The following is a 21,553-nucleotide window of genomic DNA, read 5'->3' as shown; positions in this document are numbered from 1 at the left end:
TAGTGCTTGAAGACCAGTTTTAAGGTATCTAGTCTTCGAATTGTTTGGAGGGCTGAGCGTTGTGGTTAAAGGGTTTCCTGAGAATACAGAGCCAGGTTTAGGGACTAAGATAAGGGATTTTGGGGGCTGTGGGTTTGTGTTTTCCTGATAATTTGTTGACATCCAGTTTTAGGGTTAAGGCTAGGGTCAGGAGTCAGATAAGGGTTGGGTTAGGGTGAGCGTTTTTATGATTAGACTTGCTAGCTTTTAGGTCAGGATTGGGGTTAGGGTTAGCTTCCAAAATGAAGTTTATATCACACTGAAGGGTTTTCCATTAAGACCAATTGGATTTCTTCCTGGCTGTGTTTGGGGACGCGCATCTTTTTGGCAGGTCCGAAAGGTGACAGGCCCGACAGATGTGGCGCCCTTCAGATGTCTCAGCTGATAAGAAGAAAAACCGGAAGGCTTAAGTCGAGAGGAAGTGTTATGAGCTCATCCGCTGTCGCCCGAGGTCGTGCAGTGAAGTGTAAATGGGGATGATGGTTGCGAGGGTGAATGGGGGGTGTGGGCGTGCCAATGACAAGCTCAGTCTGCAGGTAATGACAACGTGTTGAGTACTTGGTGGGGCTTTTAATCCCAAAACATGCTGACACACTTGACGCATCATTTTAGAGCTTTGATTAGTGACTGTACCTTAGGCAGAAGTTTTCACTTTAGCGCAACATTTTTTTTTTTAAACTCTTGTTTGTTTGGCAGCCAACACAAACATCTTAAGAAAATCTGTTCTTGAGGGGAGAGAATTTTTGATTTTTTTCCCCCCGGAGCCCCCAAATAAAAACAAGACACGCCATTTATTTCTTAAACATTTGATGCAGCCACGTTGAAGTGACAGTGTGCATTCCAGCGCAGAGAGAAGTTGAAATGAAAGCTGACTGCCTTCTGAAGTCTCATCAGTGGAATGCAGTACTCAGCTGTCATTTGCCTCTTTGTGTCTCTGTAAACACGGGATTTACCTGTTACGCTACTGTGCAGTTCAGAACTGGAGACGGGGGTGCAGATGACTTCTGTGGGAACCCCAGACCCTTCCTTAACCCTAATTAGAAAAAACCTGTCCAAACATGGGGGGGCTCTCCATACGAAAAAGTCAGCTAAGTTAACAAGGCCTGAAACTTCCTACCCGAGAACGGTGCTAAATGTCCGGGTAAGAAAATAGTAAGAATACTAGCATAGAATTTGTCTATGAAAAACTGTTAAGCTAAAAGCTCGTCACTCATTGCTCCAACCTGAATCCCACCCGCCGACCCGAACCCAGCATTTACCTAATATTGCACAGCATGAATCGAGATTTACGATTATTATTGCATATTAAATCTTTTGTGTTGTTCTCGTATCTCATCTCCTGGCAGCTGCGGCCTCCTCGGGGAATCCTTCCGCATCGCAAAAGAATTTAACGCTCCGGTGAGTCAACCTCTTTTTTTTTTTTTTTTTTTCTTCCGCTGTGGGGAGGGAAACCCTACTGGGGAGGGGGTTCATTTTGGACTCGAGTGTGTGTCGGGGGGCTGATTCATGGAGAAGGGGCACGGAGTACAAAAAAAAAAATGCAGGCGATGAGTCAGCAGGATGACGACGGAGGTCCGTGGAGGTCCACGGGGCCCGCCGGAGAGCCCGGCACAACTCAGCACGCCGAGAACATCTCCGGCACACGTGTCCGATGTGGCTTTGACCTCCAGATTCTCAACCTCATCCATTTTTTTTTTTTTTTTTAATTGTTTGCGGGTGAAAATGGAAACCAGACGGGGAAAAGAAAGTGAGAGATCGCCCGGAATGTTTGTTTGTTTCAACGTGGATGACAAACATCTGGCAAACACATTCTGTCATCCAGCCCCCCTCCTCGCAGCCCCTCCCCACTTTTACCTCTTCGCCCCCCCTCCCCTGGAAATTGGAGCTCTTTAGCTCATTTTTTTCTCTCTAATTCCGTTGTGTGCTCGCATGGGAAGGACGTCGAACACAAAGTCCCATTGTTACAATGGGTTTTTTTTTTTTTTTTTTTTTTTTTCTTTCAACAGAGCAAATGGCTCATGATGTCAGCATCTGATGGACTTATTCTTGTACCAAAAGTAAGGTACTGCACCCTGGTGGTGAGGAGGAGAAACAACCTCACATTTATGTCCAACGCGCTAAACAAAATATAATATGGAATGTTGTGAGGTTGTACAATATATAAAAAGTGTATTGAATTCGTGACACTAATAGGTTTAAGAAATAAAAAGAGGGAAAAATCAGATTTGATTGATTCCACTCACAGGCTCCAATTGGCACATTAAAAAAGAAAACAAACCTATTCATAACACAACCTTAACCTTTTGTCAAAGTGAACATTTGAAAATGTTAATACTTGCAGAGATTAATGGAACATTTATCTATCTTGTGAACTTGATGCCGTGTGAAAAAATATTAATTGTTAATATTAGACATAATTAGAAAATAATTTGGGCAAAAGTGTCACTTCAAACTGGTCAAACCGACCGTTGTGATGGCGAACGATCACGAAGGAGTTTGCAGAGCGATACTGTCACCTAGTGGCACATCATGGGTACTGCTGGGCGCACTGAAAATGCTTCTGAAGCCTGGACTTCATAAACAGCAGCAATTCACGAGCAACGGCGCTTAAAATAATAAGAATCGTTTAAAATTTTTACAAGAGCCACTTTTCATTTTGTTCTGAACAAACACTTTTTTTTTTTGCTCCTTTCTTCCTCGCTCCTTTTGTCTTTTTATTTTTTTACCCATACTGCTGATGTGTCAACAGCTATTCGTTTTCTATGGCCGTGCACACACATTCAAGTAGTTCCAGATGTGTAGCAGGGGTGATGTCATGGCAGAGCAGAGCTGCTTTTTTTCTTTTCCTCACACCAAAAAAAAAAAAACAGAAGAAGAAGAATCATTCATTCATGGGTTGAGCCAATTGCCTCCAAACAAAAACCTGTGCATCACGTGTGTACTAATAATCAGTGGAATGTTGTGCCGGTTGCCATGCAATCACAATGTCAATAAATGGTGGGGTTGGAACATGCAAACTTCACAGGATTCATTACAGTAATTACAATAACATGACAGCAAGAGAGTAAGATTTTGACAGTTGGATAGTTTCGAATCAGAACGGTAAAATCAAACTTGTTTTCTACTTAATGTGGTTATATTGTTGTTTTTCTTTTGATTTGGCAAACTTGGCTCCTTTTGATTTGGTCTTTGATTACTTGTTGCGATTGTCTTTTGTTGATGTCAAGCATACTCGGGTACTTGAAGAGAGGTATATAAGGTTGCTGATTTTCCTTACAGATACAAACAAAGGCTTGCTTGTTTTATTTTGATGTGTACAATGATCACCACTAGGTGTCGGAAATTATACTAACAAAATAACTGTACTATTGCTTGTATCTGAAGACCAACATTAGCTTTTGACGTTAGCTCATCACTAGCTTCCAAACTTGCTTCCAAAGTTAGCTTTTAAAAAAGAAAGTTTACCTTATCGATTACGTTAGCATAAGTGTTAGCTTCAACATTAGCTTCTAATAATACCTTGCAGCCTTAGCTTTTGTACTTGTAATATTAGCTTCTAATATTAATAGTCGAACACTATATTCCCAAATTGGCTCCCAATGCTAACATTAGCTTCACTTAATTGGCATTTAATATATTTATCCACCAGTTAGCACTGTAGGATTTGAACATCCCCACTTAAATAAAAAAAAAAAGGAAACCTTTCTGTGGTTTTCAAAGGTCAAACACATTAGGGACTGGGGGAATGTTCTAAATATGGTAATACGATTAAACTTTCCATACACAAAGTCGAATTCTAGGCCCACTTTATTAGGCACACCTGGAAATACAGCGTGTGGCAGGTGTGTCACTTTAATGGACAAACCAGATGTGTGTATTTGTATGAAATGCGCCATCAACAGTGTTTTAAAAACATCACACTAATGTCAAAACTCATTAGCACTCACTACTTGCACGGTTAGCAATTAGCACTACAGGTGGCTTATTTCTGGTGTAGCGTGAGTGCCGTCTGGTGGCGAGTAGGTGAATAAAAAAATAAAAAAAAGAATCCTTTTGGTGTTTGAGGTAATGGTGGTCGCTATGGCAACAAGCCTGACAAAAGACGAGACCTGGTCATAACTTTCAGGCATTATTTAATTGGCACAGTAAACACAATACAAAGTATTCAGTGCTCAAAAAAAAAAAAAAAACACACACACACAAGCAAAATTGGCCAACAGGCAACAAGAAGCAAACAAACACAAATGTGTGGTGTTACGTACGCTTGCAAAGCGCCACGCTCCCCATCGGTACAATTTTCCTTTTGCATCTTGAACCATATATTCTTATTTATATATTTATACTCTGCATCTCCAATGTACACAAAACTCAATCTCCACTGGGAAAACAACGCCAGGAGCAAATAGTGGTTTGTTTTTGACCAAAGAGTGAACACTGAAAATAACTCAAATAGATGCCTTTAAAAAATAAAAATAAAAGTTGTGAGAACAGTCGTAATATTATGAGAAATTGTAGTATAACGATGTAATGGAAACTAACGTGATAAATATATTCTTGGCCCTTTCTCGTCTTCCTTCAAAAATACAACTATGCTATATTATGCCATTTTTCTTGAGAAAAAAATCTTTTTTTTAATTTTACTATTTCTTGCTGAATTATTTATTTTCATAGCTTTGTCCCATAAAAAAATCAACGTAATTGTAAAATATTTTTTTAATAATTTGCTACAAATTTGACAAAATTTGAAAAAATGACTTCTCTTTTCCTAATATTGTCAACAAAAATAACTTGTACTATTTGTCGTAATTCCCATTTCTATTTCTCGTAATATTTCGACATGTTCTCATGTAACTGCACATTTTTCCACTCCAAATTGTACTTTTCTTCTTCTTCTTCTTTTTACCATGACTCTCCTTGGCTGCGGTTGGACTTGCTAGTTTGTGTAGTGCGCCACCTGCTGGTTTTGCTCCTCACCACAAGGCAATCCGTCCCAAATTAATCAAACACTCTCTTGCAGTAAAGTGGCTTTTCAGTGGCAGAACACGCCATTAACACACATTTTCTGGTTCGGATAATAATGCTAATAATGACAATCAGTGGAAAAAAAAAAAAAAAAAAAGGCTATGTGCCATTGCGATGGGTGGACGTCATGGTTGGTTTTAGTCTGACAGTGTAGGAACAACAAGTGTCAGTTAAAGAAATAAAGCAGGCTCACAGTATGTTGGCATCAACACCACAAGCTTGGGAAGGGGGGCGGGGCTCAAATGGACTTTTGGGGTCTGATGGCAGGCGGGGCAACACAAAATAGGGAGAGGTAATGATTGTGTGGGGGGTGGGGCGAGCTCTTTTCAGCACTAACTAAAATTAAATTACAAAATGATGGTTAATGGGGTGGGTGGTGGCCCGCATTAACAAATAAAATACGGTAAATGACAAAAGAAAAAAAAGATTCAAGTTACCACCACCCCACCCCCATTGGACAATTGGTTGGGGGTGGGGTCGAGGAGGCAGACAGGGCAAGCATGCGGCACACCACAACGCCGAGAGCTGATTGGCTGTAAACGATAGCCATCAAGGTGCCATCCTGCAAGGGGCGGGGTTAAGAGCAGGTGAGGAAGGGAAAGGAAGGGTTTTGGGGGGCGGTTGCATTTTTCAGGTCAGAGAGAGAAGCAGACAGCAGACGTGACATGAAGTCATCGTGATGATGTCGTAACAGGACAAACACAAAGACAACCTCACTTGTTGAAGTGGGAGGAGACCAGCTCGGCTCCTCCCACTTCCTGAAATGGGAGGAGCCGAGCAGCTCTCCTCCAATCGCACACACTCAGGGGGAGAAAAAAAATATCACTTGTCAATTTTTCCAATCTTAAATGATTTTTTTTTCTGTACTACGTCTATATTTTGCAACATTATGACGTTTATTACAAGTATAGTAAAATCATAATAGTGCAGCCTGTTTTGTCATAACAATATGAATGTTGCAACTTTTTTTGTGTAATATTACAATTGTTTCTTGGAATAACATTACCACTATTTATGACCAAATTTTTCTAATATTACGAGAATAAAGCCATTCTTGTAGTATTGGCATAAAAAGCAGTAATATTTCAAGAATACAATTGAAATTTATAACTTAAAATTTGGTCAGATTTTTCCGTATATTAAATGAGCATGACTTATTTATCCATAAAGGCGCTCTATCATATTTGATATACTTATTTTCCTATTTTGTAAAATTCCAACTTTGAATCATATTTTTCTGAAAGTGTGTTGTCATCCGATTGGCTCCAGGTTGGATGGTTGGATGGATGATGATGAAAAATGGAGCGAAACTCGGTCTGCGGTCGGCCGGCGGTGCGGTTTGCTTCTGCGTCCTCTCTCTGACTGCGCCGTTGTGGGTTAGTCAAGCGGCCAAGCTGTTAGGGGCCACAATAGCGTGGAACAATTTTAGCGTGGAAGGGGGAGAAGAAAAAAAAAAAAGGTTCGTAAAGTGTCCATCTCCTGCTCTTTTTTCTATTTTGATTTATTTATTTTTTTTAAGAAGGAACAGGGCGATTTCTCCCCCAGGCCGCTTGCCCTGCCGCTTCCTCAGCCAGCATCTCGTTTAGGAATCTGCAATGCAGGACAGGAAATAAACAAACAAGTGACACAAAGGAGAAAAAAAGAAATGTTAGATGGCGGTGGAGCGGGAAAAAAAAAAAAGAAGTGCATTGATATGGAAGTCAAGTTTGAAGTTGAATTTCTGCGGAAGCGTAGAGCTGCCAATGTGGAGTAAACATTTTTGGCTGGCGAGTATGTTCGAACATAGTTGCAAATACGTGCGAACATACTCGCAAATATGTTCGAACATATTTCAACTATGTTCGAACATATTTCAACTATGTTCGAACATATTTGCGAGTATGTTCAAACGTATTTGCGAGTATGTTCGAACATGCTCGCCAGCCAAAAATGTTTACTCCACGTTGGCAGCTCTTACGCTTCCATATTTTTCCTCATATTAGAAATTAAAAAATGTATACTTTATTCTGCAAATATGACTTTATTCTTTTAATATTTGATTGTATTTCCCCAAAATTAAATCTACTGTTGTGCTAATAATTTTAAATAGTTGTATTTTCCTCTTGAAAGATTCAAATTGGATTCTCCTACTACACATGTATTTTTATAAGAGAGTTTAAAAGAATCTCTTAATCCTATTTTTCTTCTACAGTTTAGATTTTTTTTTTTCAATAACAAGGAAATGGACAGAATAATAGAAGTTAGATGGTTGTGGGGGGGAAAAATGTGAAAATGTAAAAGAAAACAAAATGAAAGAGAAACTTTAAAGGTGCAATCGGCAAGAAGAAATTGTTAGCCTGGCAAGCTAACATTGCTCGTGACCGTTTCCGCCGGTGTGCCAACGGAAAATTATCCAATTGAACTTAAATGGTCCAAAAGTAATCTTATCTTTGTCAGTGATAGATTGACAAAAAGCTTTTCCACTAGATGGCAGAAGGTACAATCAACTTGTGTCATCTGTTGACATTCATGCAACAGGATGAACAGTAACGTGTTCAACTCAATTCAGAACAAATCGTCATTATTTCTATAATATATATTTTTTTTTCATTTGGTGGTGTGCCATAAGATTGTTCTAAAGTCAAATACTTGCTTTGGCAGAGACAGCTCATGCTACGAAATCACACAAAAAAAAGCGTACAGCATGCAAGTGGACAAATTTGTCATCGGAACCTAGAAAAATAACTTTTCTTACATATACTAGACATTAAGGCCTGACCGATAGATTTTTTTATTTATTTATTTTTAATGCTGATTAATCGGTCGAGCTCTACTATTTACCACTGAATGAGGCAATTTTTACAGCAGATGACATTTGTCATGCGTCAGCTACAACATATTTACATTCATTTGGTGTTGAGGCTCGGAGGCACGACGGAGGAATACGGCGGGTGGACTTGGGGGTGGGGGGGGTGTCTAATGACTGTCAAATGTAGGTCATAGCACCTTTGGCGTTGGTCCCCAAGAAGACCTCCACGTAGGACGTGGGCACGTAGCCTTCCTCGTCCTGGTTGCGGCGCACCCGCGTCCAGCCGTCGCCTTTGTCCTCCTCGATGACATACAGCAGCTCGCCCTCGGCCACCGAGATGGTGCCCTCGTTGTGGCCTGCGCAAAAAAACAAAACAAATGCCACTTGTTACACTACTTTTTAGAGCTCAGATAAAATTATATTTAATTCCCTCCCTCCCTCATCGTGTTTGCACAAAAACGTGATGCCAAACAATTTGTCCACATATCTCACGTTTGCGTCTTTGATGTCTGCCTACTTCTGTGCTTGATGCAGCATTTTGAAAAGCAAGCAGCTGTAGAAATGAGCATTTCATTTAATTACTCTTCCTCCTCCACATACTGACCAGGAAGGTCAAACTCCTCCTCCTCCTCCTCTTCACATTCCAGCAGTCACATGAGCACAGCCAGCAGGCCTCATGGTTGCTTCAAAGCGTCTTCATTTATATGCAACGATTATTTGTGGCCATTTCCTGTCACCACTAGGTGGCGACAGTGACATGAATGATGAGTGAAAGCTTGGATAAAACCACTGATTTATATGACTAAGGCGAGGCCGCCATATTACTACTCCCAAGAAACGTTTCTCGGCATACGATCTTATACATTTACAGTGTTGAAATTGGAGAACATTTGAGACAGTACTTAGTAGAAACAGCATGATTTTAATTTGTTAAATATAAACGAGGACTTCAGACATTAAACAACTTGCCTTAAATACATGTATAAATGATATGCTTAATGATGTTTACAGGAGGAAACGTGAATATATATATTTTTTAATTAAAGAATTATACCTTTAGTTCTGCCAATTCTAATATTATGATCTAAGGAACTGAGCGATAAACCGAGTTGGTTTTTCCTAGTTCCGACCTGAAAGCATTCGAGGCGAAAGTAAACAACCAAAATGGCGGATAGTGGTGAATTGTTTTTTATTTTGGTTCTTAAAACTCAAACGTTGCGTTACGTGAAGTTATGTTGAATATTTATGAATGAAGAAAGCGATCTAGTTTTATACTCGAGTAAATTGTGTTTTGCCATTCAGCGACATCACATTGTAGTCCGTCGGTGAAGTCGGGGTCCTTCTTTTTTTCCGACTTCGCAAGTGGAATTTCCGAGTTCAAGGGGGCGTTCCCGTGCACACTTCCTGGTTTGAACTCGGTAAAGTCGTACTTACGACCATCCTCGAATGCAGCACAAGTGCCTATGAGCTATATATGTCTAATCTGTACAGATATGTAAAGTTTATACAGTAGTCTGCTCGCGAGGTGGGAGGAGCAAGATGGCTGCCCTGTGGCTTCAACTACTTGCACGTGTGTGTATGGGCTATTGGCTATCCAGTCATAAATTAAGATCGGTGGATATGAAACACACAATTACACCAAAATAATGAAATAATTGCGTTTTAGAAAAGAACCTAAAATGGCAGCTTGGAACCAAAATGGCTAACTTCCTGTGTATTTTTGGACTTTTGTGTGGCTCTTCTCATGACGGACACGTCAACCAAATCCAAAAAAGTGTCTTACTTCTTCCCCGCTGGCTTACCGTCAAACGGGTACAAAGCTTTGCAGTTTCCGATGGTGGGCAGCGACTCCTCGTCGTCAAACTCATCGTCAAACTCGGGCGTGCCGGCCGCCAGGGGCTTGCTAGCGTTGGCCACGTTGGCCTTGACGTGAATCTCGGAATTCTGCTCCTCCGTGTAGCTGCCGTCCGGGCTGCTCCAGGGCCAACACACACAAAGACAGTAAAAAAAAAAAAAAGGTATGAAGGTCTTTCCTCGTGGCGGTTTTTTTTTTTTTTTTTTGCCGACGAGTATACCTTACCTCTCTCGGTCCTGCGCGCAGTTGTTGTTGACGGCGGTGCTGCTGTGGCTCTCGTAGAGTCCGCTTCGCCGCTGTGAGTCGCTCTTGCATGGCATCCGCTCCTCCACCTCGGCCAGCCAGCCCTGCAACGGGTTCGATGCGACAAAGTGATGGCGGTGAGCAAAGTCAAGTCTTTGTTCTTCATCCCACAAAAAAAAAAAAAAAAAAAGTTCCACAAAACTGAGGCTAGTTTTCAATGGTTGATGTTTGGGTCATTAAAACAAAGTAACAATAGTCCAGTTTAATCTTGACACTGCAAGACTTGTCACTCGTCACCCCCAAAAAGGTTATGGTTAAAAAAAAAGAAAAAAAGTGGATGTACATTTTCCATGGCTCGCCTATAATAAATGTGATATTTTCATTATTTTTCATGTACAATTAGTACCTTTAAAAACACATTTTGCAAATTGCTGTCGACTGAAAATGACATCACAAGGGCAAAGGTAACCAATCACAGCTCAGCTTGTGAATGTCACATGACCAAACCTAGAACACAGGTGAGCAGTGATTGGTTACCTGAGCCCTTGTGATGTCATTTTCAGTCGACAGCAAGTTGCAAAATGTGTTTTTAAAGGTACTAATTGTACGTGAAAAATAAAGTATCAAATTAATTATAGACAAAATATTAACTTTTTATTGCTAGAATGGGCTAAATAAGTGAAGTATCCATTTAAAGATCGTCAACGCTTGGTAACGTAAAACAAAGTAACGATGGGCAACATCATTTTCGACACTTGTCTTCACTTTGCATCTAAAAAATGGAATTTCTTGTCGCTTAAAATATTTTACCTTAATTCAGGCTAATCATTGTTACTTTGTTTCAATAGACAGAGTCATCCACCAGAACATTATTGCTTTGTTTTAATACAGCAACTTTCAACAACCTGAGACAATGAAGATACAATTTTTCAAAATGATTTTAAGATAATTGCATCAAGTTAAAGTAATACTGACAACCTCCAGGAATGAAGGTGAGTGTCATTACTTTATTTTAATGCACCACAAACCTTAGGGAAATGTAGCTTTACTTTGTTTTAATGAAGCTATTTTTTTTCCCCACCTCGAGGAATGGAGCAAGCCCACGGTTCTTTTCTCCAATAACCCAAATGTAGAGAATGTAGCTGGCTGCCATTACTTTGTTTTAATAAATTAGGTGTTTGTCAACCTGGTAAAATGAAGCAGCGCATGTTCTCCTAATATGGATGTGGAGCAGGCTCGTTTGGGTGCAGTCCAGCTGGACAAGTGCGAATCGCTGGCCGGCTGGCTGGCCGCCTTCCGAGAAACTAAATGGAACGAACGGGCTTCACTCGTCGCCGTGACGACTTGCCTCAAATTTCTGCACTTCCAGCTGCAGCTTCTCGATGTTCTGTCCGAGCTCGGTGAGCCGAGGGTCCACGCTGGCGGCGTCGCCCATTTGCGGATTCTTCACATAGACGTCTTTCATCTTTGTGAGCGCATCCCTTGAGGAGGAAAATTTTGCCGTGTTTTTGACATATTTCATCGTGGTTGGGTTTGAATTTTTTTGCGGCGCACCTCTGGTCCGTCTCCTTTTGAATGTCTTTGTGGAGCTCGTCCAGCTTGCCCTGCAGCTTCTTCCTGCGCTGCTCTGGCGGCAGGTGGCTGAAGTCCTCGGGTCCGGAACCCTGAAAGACCGGGAGGGAAAAAAAACGGGGAACAAAGTATAAATGCAAAAAAACGGTGTTGCGGGGATCACGTGACTCCAGTTGGGCGATGAAGTCACTTGACCGGGGATGAATGTTAGGAAGTACCTGACCTGGAGGAGACACGTTGGCCACTCCAAAAATAATAAAGTCGAAAACCGTTTTAGATGTCTTGTGTTAACAACACAACACAAAAAAAGGCTACTTTGAAACTTTTTGACAACATACATCAAGTATTCAAGTACGAACAAGGCTAAGGAAGCCAAACTAAGAATTATTAGGGCCTTTGTCTATTTACTAAATATGATATGGGCTCAATCATATTTTCAGTTACTATTTCATTGTTATTTACTGTAAAGAACTGTATTTGCGCTTACTTTCCTTTTTAATTTACAATTTTACAATTGCTTTCATGACCAAATTTAAGATTTCATTTACAAAATATCTGGTCTAATATTTTTTTATTATTATTATTGCAAGATTTACATTTCTTAAATTACAGCAATTATTTTTTTTATAAATTACACTGCCTAGCGATGACTATGACGCTCTTAGTAAATTTTATAAAAAAAATTGAAAGAATATTTTGATGAGACGGTGACCTCTCATCCACTAACTATGGCCACTTTAGGTAGAGGTTCATTCTTATGCTTTACATTTTAGTGTAATATTCTTTTCTCTAATTCGAATTTTTTTTCAACATACGTAGGTTTATTTTGTAAGAGTCTTTTTAATTTAGTGGTTATGTGTTTTCCTCCCACTTTTAATTTAATTCAGCTCTTGTGTTGCATTACTTTCTTCTGAGTCAAACTGACCCAGGAACAGCATTAACGTTCGCGGGTCAATATGACCCGAGTACGGTACATCCCAAAAGCATTTTGTATATCTTATTTAACAATAATTTTGACCTGCAAAATAACAGGATGGTTACATTTTTTTTGTTATTTTCCCCTCATTTTAATGTACACATTGTAACTTGTAATTTTTTTTGCAACATTTTTAGTATAATTTTTTGGTAATACAGACTTGTTTATATCTTTTCTAAGAGCCTTATTTTAGGATAATTAAGGTTCTGGTGTTTTTTGTTTTGTTTTTTTGTTTTGGGGGGGGGGGGGGTCTACTGAGGCTAAAGGTGGACTACCTACAAAGGTGGATCGGCGGGTTTGGATCTCATTGAGTTTTGTTCAGTACGGGGTCTGACTGCTGGAACTAACTACAAGCCTGGAGCTCTCACACATGCATGGTCACCATGGCAACCCATTGAGAATTAGTGGGCTCGCTCCATTTTTGTTATTCACAGTTTTGTGGTTGCTGCCACATAATGGAAGTCAACTATTATTAAGATAAATGTTCATCTGAACGATATGAATTCCTCGACTCAATTAAACCATAACGATAACAAAATGGAGTTAGCCCAGTGGTTCATATGACCGCATGCGAGCCCTTCCGGACATGCCACACGCGCTCTCCCAAAAACACACACAGTCGATTGTCATGCACAACATGCTAACCTGTTAGTGTTCATACAAAAAAATCTACAAGATCAAAATCAATCAAAAACCACAACAGGTGATTCGTGTTTGTATTTTCATTCTTCTTCTACCAACCAGCTACAGAATGTTAGCATAAGCATAAAGGTTAAGGGTCAGCAGGAGCTAGCACATTAAGCATTTGTCCACTACAGCCATTTTTTTTTCTTTTTAATAGACAACGAGGAAGTGATCGAGTTGATGTTTGATTCATCAATGACATCATCGTTGTTAAACACAAGCTCGTCACTTTCTCCGTTGTCCTCAGTTGATCTGAAGTCGTTCATCCAATCACATTCAGATCGCTTCACGTTCTTCTCAACCAGTCAGGACTCGTCAATTTGAGTCAAATATTTCCTCATGCTTGAGGCTAAACTATTGCCACTTTTCAAAATCTTTTTTTTATCAGGACTGAACATTTCATCAAATTCAAACTGATGTAGTAGAAAATCGCAGAGGTTACAAAACGCTTCATTTTGGCTTTTTTTTTTTTTTTTTTTATGCAGAAAAGCATCTCTGAACGCACAACACGTCGAACCTTGAGCCACATGGGCTTCAGCAGCACAAGCAAGATGTACGTACAGAATCAAGTGGCCGGTGAGTATATACGTCTATTTACTTTATTTATTTATGCAGCATCTAGATCGGTTCAGTACGTAAGAAGTGCAGTTCATATGATTGTTTCATGAAACATGAAACGTTGAACTGATAATTCCAGAGATTTGTTTGCATTTTTGTTGTAACCTGATATAGAATATAGATTTATGTTAACGCCGCACTCATCTGGCAGAATTATTTTTAAGTTAACAGTGAGACCTTTAAAAGACGGCAAGTCGAAGTGTTTCGCAAGTTAACTCTAAAAAACGCAAACTCTTTCAACATTGCTCCTTCGCCTTTACATCTGATAGTGTTTCTTAAAATGGTTACATTTATTGCTTGTGTTAATAATCACACAATAAATTACAGGAAAAAAACGTTTTGTTCAGCCCTATTTCCTATTTTATATATATTTTTTAATATGAATCATTCAATCACTAAAACTCCAGCACCTGCGCTACTACAACATTTAGCGTTCCACAGTGAAGAAAAATCATGCAGTGCGGGGGGTAAACTATGATTCCAAAGTTAGTATCTTGCCGTTAGCAGGTCATCTCAAAAAAGAAAAACAAGAGTAAAACGTGATCACCTCAATGAGATTCCGGACGTGGGAATTGAGTGTGAGCTGTGCCACAGAGTAGGATGGGAGAGGGATTACGGGGAACAACAAAGCCATGGCATCAAAACAAAACAAAACAAAACAAAAAAGCACCAAAAAAAATAAACTAAAATAAATAACAGCAATGAGACAACACCCGTTGTCACGTCACAGCAAATCCAAAGTCACAACAAAAGCACAATAACTTGTGTTATCGACAGCTGTGTTACAGGGTGGCCATGCATCATGCTGCGTTGATGGTGGTGGTGGTGGTGCGGTTACACGGTCATGCTTACCAGCTTGAGAGAAAGCTTCATGGTGGGGGAGGAAGGAAGGAAAAGGGGAGCGGGGGAGGCGGGAAAAGAGAGAAACAACACAGTCAACGTCAACGAGGGAAACGGGAGGGACATTGCGCCGTTTCCAAAAAAACAAAAAAACAAAAAAAAAAACAATGTTTGCTCATCGGCAGTTTCACATCTGCTAAATTCCAGCGGTTCTCAAACTGGGGTCCACGGGGTAGCTTGGGGGTCCGCAAATTGAAGTAAAACAATGTTCCTTAAGTGCTTACCAACATGCACATAGTGACCAGCACTCAAATAAAATAACTGTACAAGAGGCTTCTGTCAAATACTGTTCACAAATCTACATAATTATTGCGTAGGTGTGTCTTGGGCCACACACAATGAAGTTAAATTTTTAAATGGGTGTTTTTACTGAATTAGATTTGTGAACAAATCTAATAAATAAACCTCTTGTGAACATAGAAAGAGGATTCAATTTTTAGTGTTGCCATGTGTTTATTTTTGTTCAGCTTGCTAGCTAGATAGATAGCAGGTCCTCTAACTAGCTAGCTGGCTACCTAACTAGCAAAGTAAATGCTTTCTAGTAGTCTAGGTAGCCAGCTAGCTAGATAGATTGCTTGCTGACCCACATCTAGCTAGCTAGCTAGCAGGCCACCTATCTAGCTAGGTGGCTGTCTAGCTAAATACATGGCTTGCTTGCTCGCTAGCAGGTCATCTAACTAGCTAGCTGGCTACCTAACTAGCTAAATAAATGCTTGCTAGCTATCTGGCAGTCTAGGTTGCTAGCTCGATTGCTTGCTTGATAGCTAGCTAGTTAGCTAGAAGGCCTGATAGCTAGCCAGCTACAGTGTCTATGAATAAAGTTTGTTTTTTTTTTAAGACCAAAATGATGTATTATTACAGGATGAAAGTGTGTCTTCTAGAATCCATGAAATTACAAGAATAATTTCATACTTGTGGAATTTACATGTTTATTCTCAAAATTTCGACTCTTAGCCCATAGGCCATATCTTATTTTGAAATGACTTGGTCAGAACCAACAAAACGCCCCGAAACGGGTCACAATACTGCCTATACGAGTTAATTAATAGCATATTATTATTAATTTATCTTGCAAAGATGTCGCATTATTCTCGCAAGATTATGACTTTATCTGGACAAAATTGTTCATTTCACTCTTTTTCAGGGAAGAAATGTTGCTCTCCTCTTAAAATGATTAATTTTGTATTGTAACATTCCATCTTTTTTTTCTTTTCTTTTTTTTTCTCAAACTCGGCCATCTTTTTAATTCTTATGGGCATTTAGGGCCATACATTGTACTTGTATTTATTAGCATAAAATATAAATAAATATGAAATGTCTCCCTTGGACCCAGACAGCTTGAGAACCGCTGTGCTAAAAAAAATAATAAAAATAAAAAAATGAAGGATGAGGCGTTAAAGGGGAAGATGGGTGAGGAGGAGTGCATGAAGATGTGCCCCCACCCCTTCACTTCCTGCTGCCATGGCACACACTGGACAGCAGGGGGAGCTAAGAGCACGCAAGCAGATCCCAAACAAGGAGGCAGATGATGGACCGAGACAAACTTATTGTGAGGAGACCACACTAAAGCAGCTCTTGTGTTTCATGTTGGTGGTAATCCGGTTATGAGACTCGCAGGCTGGTGCACACTCCGGTAATCATCCGCCGATCCAATCACACACACCCACCATTTTGGAAACTCCACCGTAATACCTGCTGCACTCGTCTTTGCCGTCTCAAATACTCAGAATGTGGTGGATGTGCTATAAAGTCCAAAAAGTTTTTGTGAAAAGATAAGCCTCGAAAGGAGCAGCTAGTCACAGTGAGGCCAAAGTATTGTTGTATTCATTTGATTAAATATTTGGCTGTCATAATTACATCTGAATCAGAAAAAAAATGTATAATAAGAATGAATTATTTTACATGTACTACCATCCCAGACATGGTTAACGGTGCTTCCAAGCAGTCAGACAGACACATATATAAAACATGTACATTGCGGGAGGCTGCAGGGATCAATTACGCGGCCCCCTGAAGTGTGACCATCAGCGGGATGAGTTGATGATGAGTCCAGAAGTGAAGTTTTGATCTTTTAGAGGTCAATTTTGAGTTACTGTTGGGGGGTCAAGAAAGTTTAACCAATCCCCCACTCAACATGAAGTCGAGTAAAGTTGTGTAGATATTTGGATTAAGTAAACAAAAAGTGGGTTTCTATAATCATGCAGAAGGTATTTGTCAAAACCAGGTAATGAGCTCTTTTTTTTTTTTTTTTATGCCTGAATTAGTTTTGGATCACGTTCAATGCAAAATGAGTACCATAAATATTCCCCAATGTTAGCAGCCAAAGTTTGAGTAAGAGCTGCAATCCTGGGAGGAATGATGAAAATTATTAGTTCTCCTTTGACTTCAAGTGGTTGGATCAGTTGGTCTTAAAAACCCAAACATTTCATTTTCTCGACTAATGAGAATGGAGCTGGACAATTTCCCAAGGCGCTCTGATATCTTGTAGCTTTTTGGTCTCTTGACATACTTGAGAAGTAAGTCACCCACTTACTTCTCTTTTTTTGGCCCAGGACCCACATGACAGATTATGATGGGATTTGTTGTATCTTCTGTCCAAAGGTGAAGATATTAAAGGGATACTTTACTTATTTAGCCAGTTTTGACAGTCAAACATGAATATTTTGTCTATAATTAGATATTTTCATTATTTTTCACGTACAATTAGTCTTTCAGAATTGTCTTCCCAAAATTTGTCCACTCAAGTCAACGCGTGTAACTCACATCCCCCCCACCTCTGGCGATGACATCATCATCATCACGTTGATCATCACATCACCAAGGGTGCTTTTGCGACACTTTGCAACTTGACGCCAGGTCTGGGGGGAAAAAAAGAAAGCCGGGCGGGAACGTGAAAGCCGGCGCAATGTGATGCGTGGGGATGAGGTCATCGTCCCGGATCATCGGACCCAAAGACAGCAGCGGGGGAGGGGTCTCCTTTTTTATGAGGGTGTCGCACCAACTTACGACGTACTGCCGAGCTTCGAAAGCGTACGTGGGCCGGCCCAGAGTCCTCTTCATGAGCTCTTTGTGACAAACGCGCGAGCGCGGCGATTGTTGTTGTTGTTGCTGCTGCTGTTGTGGTCGTGAAGGTTGTCGGAGAGAACAGACGTCAATTGACACACGCCATTTGAGCACGTATTCGATATTTGTATCGTAAATACGATTACTAGTTCACTCTTTGACCAAATTGTTGTGCACAAGTAGACTGACTGTGGCTTACAAATTACATTTTGTCACTTGTAGTGCCACTTTTGGCCTTACTAGTACTCTACTGTGCTGCACTAGTAACACGACGAGGCCTAACTAGTAGGAATGTGTCATGCACCAAAATATCCACTAGTTTTTGCCTCACTAGTAACCAGGATTTGAACTAAATCTTTTTGTGTAATCGACGGCAATGTGATTAAAGCTGAGTCCAAGTTAGTTGCTCTATTAGTATTCCAGAGAAGTTGTAATAGTGTTCACAAATGTCCTCCAGCAGTGAAAGTCGCTCTACCTATGCACTAAATTGTCCTACGAGCAGTGTACTAGTACATGGACTTTTAATTTGGATATGAAGGACATCAAATAAATGCTCAAAAGGCGTTTCATAAACGAATCCTTATGCTGTATGCATACCTCCACTGGCACAATTGTGGAATTACTTGTGGTGATCAATGCATAGATCCATAATATCGATTTTTAAACCTCACTGTCCGTCCCCTGTAAGTACTATGCTTTCGTAATGTTTACTAAATGTATATTTTAGTGGAACTTACTGCCAGCTAGTTGCTGATGAAAAATATACCTCTTTGCTAGGTTATACGCTAGGTATACGCTGTTTGTTTTTTTATGCTACAGCATGCAGAAGGCTTTGATGCAGCCTCTCAACTGCAGAGAACGGTTGAAGCAATGGTAGTAATTACAAAAACGGCCAGCAGGGGGCTTCACAGTATAAGAGATCAACCAGGGCCATGTTGAAAACGAGCTTTTTCTCGACAATTCTATACAGATTTGTGAATAATGATGATACTTAGCTATATTGTAATGCTAATAGCTGCAAAACGGAAACGGATAGAAATATCCGTTCATTTTCTGAACCGCTTGCTCCTCACAAGGGTGCGGGGGTGCTGGAGCCTATCCCATCTGGCTATGGGCAGTAGGCGGTGTACACCCTGAACTGGTTGCCAGCCAATTGCAGAGACAGAAATATACTTTTTTTTTCCCCCCTGATGAAAATAAAATAAAATCATTCAAATGGGTCATGAATCAGATTTAGCCAACTGATGAAATCGCAAGCGTAACTCAAATGTATTAGTATCAGTATCTGTCGTACAGATCCTGCATTGGTATTTGATTGACATCTGTGTTTTAAGAATTAGAACTCAAAAGGGAGATTCAGAAAACCATTTTGAGGTCATATTTTTAACAAGCAATCCAAACGGAAACATCACAAAAACTTCTTTCGAGCAAGTGAAATAATTGAAAAATGATCTGCAATACTGGCCCAGTATTTACTTTGTACAAAATCGTATAATGCGGGCTAAGAAAGAATACAATGTGATTAATTTTGTGTGCCAGTGGGGGTGGAATTAATCAACTATCCCAAAAGTTTGTAACATGGACAAACATGGATATACAGCAAACAGAGATAAGTCGCTATCAGGCATGAAGTGCTACAAGCCGACTCCATCTGATGAAAGGACACATGGGAAAACGAGCAGCTTTCATTTCAACAGTAACGTTCGTCATCAACGCGTCGGATTGAACGGCGCTTATCGCGCTTTCAAAGAACCGTCGCAGCCCTTCCCGCTTTTTTTTTTTCTCTCGTCTTTCTGGCCAAACTTTCAATGGTTTCCTCTGCGCTTTGCATTGTGCCTTTCATATGTCACGTTCACACCAATTCATTCTCCTTTGAATAACGGCTGCCCCCTTCTGAAATAGAAAAGTGCAAGCAAGCGATAAACGGGTCAACGTTTGGCGGAGAGCTGCGATTGTCAAGCTGACTTCATTGCCCGTATCCAGTTTGCGACGCTAACGAACGTTGAGTCCACGTCAGGGTTTGTTCAAGGTCGCAGCGTTTCCTAAGCAAGGTTTAATAAGCTAAAACTAAAATTCAAAAAACTATTTTAATGAAATAAAATATAAACGAATGCTTTAAAAACAAAAACAAAACAAAACGAAAACTACGTTAAACAAACTACATTTTATGTTTACAGAACTAACTAAAATGACCTATAATTATAGCAAAAATGTCCTTCGTTTTAGTCTTTGGTAATTAATTTAATTTAATGGTCTACACTCAACTTTCTACAATTTCGCATCACCAATACATCGCGTATATACGGTTTTAATTTGGTAGACATCAAACAAAATCCTTTTGGACAAGTTCATCACTTCAAACCAAAACGGCAGACTTCCTGCGTCTTTTCCAACACTTTTTTTTTTTTTTTGTCAACTACATTTCATGCTCCTGTTAAGTGTACCACTTCAGAAGCAGAATTTTCCATACATTTTCACCACGATAAACAAGCCCACAATAGACGTTAACAACAACTGAAAACGGTGACCGACTTCAAGTAGGTCACATTTGACCTACGTCGTGAGGTGCCTTAAGTATATTTGTGTTTTGCGCCAAAGGAAAAGGTGAGCAGTCCTGAGGTCAGGGCCAACCGGACGGGGAACGGGAAGGTGCCTTTCGACCTCAGTGACGACACCCTTGGTTGTGCTGCTGTTGATAACGTCCAGGAAGTCACTCCGACACTGACTGCAAAACTTCCATTTTGCACGAAAGTGAACCCCCAGCATCTTAGCGGTCCACCAACCTCACATATTCACTGGAAACGTCACCATGCACGCCTTTTTCTGCTCTTCCTGTAATGTCCCAAGACAACTTGGCACCAAACAAAGCTTGTTGAGATGAATCACTTCAAACATACTTCCCTGCAACTGTGCTACTTTCCTATTTACACGTCCGTTGTCAGTGTTTCAGACCGAGCACAAAAAAACGATGGAACTGCACATCTGCATTCCCTTTTGAAATGAACAATCTGCCTCCAGCAAGAAGTAGGATGAGTCTCCATGCTGCTGTCAACTTGGCGCATGGTGGGGAAGTTTTGATGTGTCGTGAGGTGTTAAGAATGAGGACAGAAGATGAAGACGCAGCTGGTGAATCAGACAGCCGTCACTGATTCATGGGAACAGGGAAGCCAGTTCCATAAAATAGAACAAGGACCTGGACCGCACCGTATGAGTCAAGGCATGAAATGTAATATATGATTATTATTTTCATTATGATTATTTATTTCCTTATGGTTGTCCGTCTAATAAATACCATGCCCCAGTTAGTGTTAAGGTGCCATCCCCAACAATTTTAACACCTCCCTTCACATTGATGACTAATTCTCCCCAAGGTTGCTGTGCAACTTCCTCCAAAATATTCCTTTTGCGTTTGTCTTAATAATTTGTATGTTATGGTTGATATTTTTCTGCAGGTCCTACTCATCTGAAGTTACATTAATACCATAAATGTTTTGTTGTTTTTTTGCATGGAGAAAGAATGGAGTTAGGGGGAAATTGGGGTGCATAGTCATGTAAATCTATTTGTACATTTCAGTTAGGTAAATAAATGCCCAACTTAAAAAATATAATGTCCTAAAGTATATTTTTATCCACCCGACTATACAAAATAACCAATTGCATGACACGGCATTATTTGTTGCTCTCCTTTGGTCAATATTTGGGCAAATGCGTTCTTCTTTTGACTATTATTTATTTGTGTAAAACACTGTAGAAAATGGAGATTTTAAATTGTATTTACACAAATGAACACCAG

The 21,553-nt window shown here is 40.1% G+C and overlaps 2 protein-coding genes across 34 annotated transcripts in view; one reads left to right on the top strand and one right to left on the bottom strand.

Annotated features, from left to right (window-relative positions):
* Positions 1 to 21,553, top strand: part of agpat2 (1-acylglycerol-3-phosphate O-acyltransferase 2 (lysophosphatidic acid acyltransferase, beta)) — a 120,543-nt gene that overhangs the window by 46,486 nt on the left and 52,504 nt on the right. For 2 of the 3 annotated variants that reach the window (XM_077498334.1, XM_077498335.1), the window contains 2 exons: positions 1,386 to 1,437; positions 13,665 to 13,755. The gene's annotated coding sequence lies outside the window, so the exon portion shown is untranslated. The remainder of the gene's footprint in view (positions 1 to 1,385; positions 1,438 to 13,664; positions 13,756 to 21,553) is intronic. The other variant, XM_077498336.1, reaches the window with a different exon arrangement.
* The window catches only part of fnbp1b (formin binding protein 1b), a 52,544-nt gene continuing 35,146 nt past the window's right edge, over positions 4,156 to 21,553 (bottom strand). For 7 of the 31 annotated variants that reach the window (XM_077498281.1, XM_077498291.1, XM_077498298.1 and 4 more), the window contains 6 exons: positions 14,650 to 14,664; positions 11,502 to 11,611; positions 11,296 to 11,428; positions 9,930 to 10,051; positions 9,652 to 9,821; positions 7,006 to 8,205 (listed from right to left, as the gene is read on the bottom strand). In XM_077498281.1, the coding sequence (XP_077354407.1) occupies positions 8,027 to 8,205; positions 9,652 to 9,821; positions 9,930 to 10,051; positions 11,296 to 11,428; positions 11,502 to 11,611; positions 14,650 to 14,664 (729 nt within the window). In that variant the 3' untranslated portion in view covers positions 7,006 to 8,026. Of the gene's footprint in view, positions 6,652 to 7,005; positions 8,206 to 9,651; positions 9,822 to 9,929; positions 10,052 to 11,295; positions 11,429 to 11,501; positions 11,612 to 14,344; positions 14,381 to 14,649; positions 14,665 to 17,703; positions 17,812 to 21,553 lie in introns of those variants that run through there. The other 24 variants (XM_077498282.1, XM_077498292.1, XM_077498299.1 and 21 more) reach the window with 7 other exon arrangements.

Source organism: Festucalex cinctus, chromosome 15 (genome assembly GCF_051991245.1).
Source record: "Festucalex cinctus isolate MCC-2025b chromosome 15, RoL_Fcin_1.0, whole genome shotgun sequence".
Lineage (NCBI taxonomy): Eukaryota > Metazoa > Chordata > Actinopteri > Syngnathiformes > Syngnathidae > Festucalex > Festucalex cinctus.
This window is presented reverse-complemented; position numbering and strand designations above follow the sequence as displayed.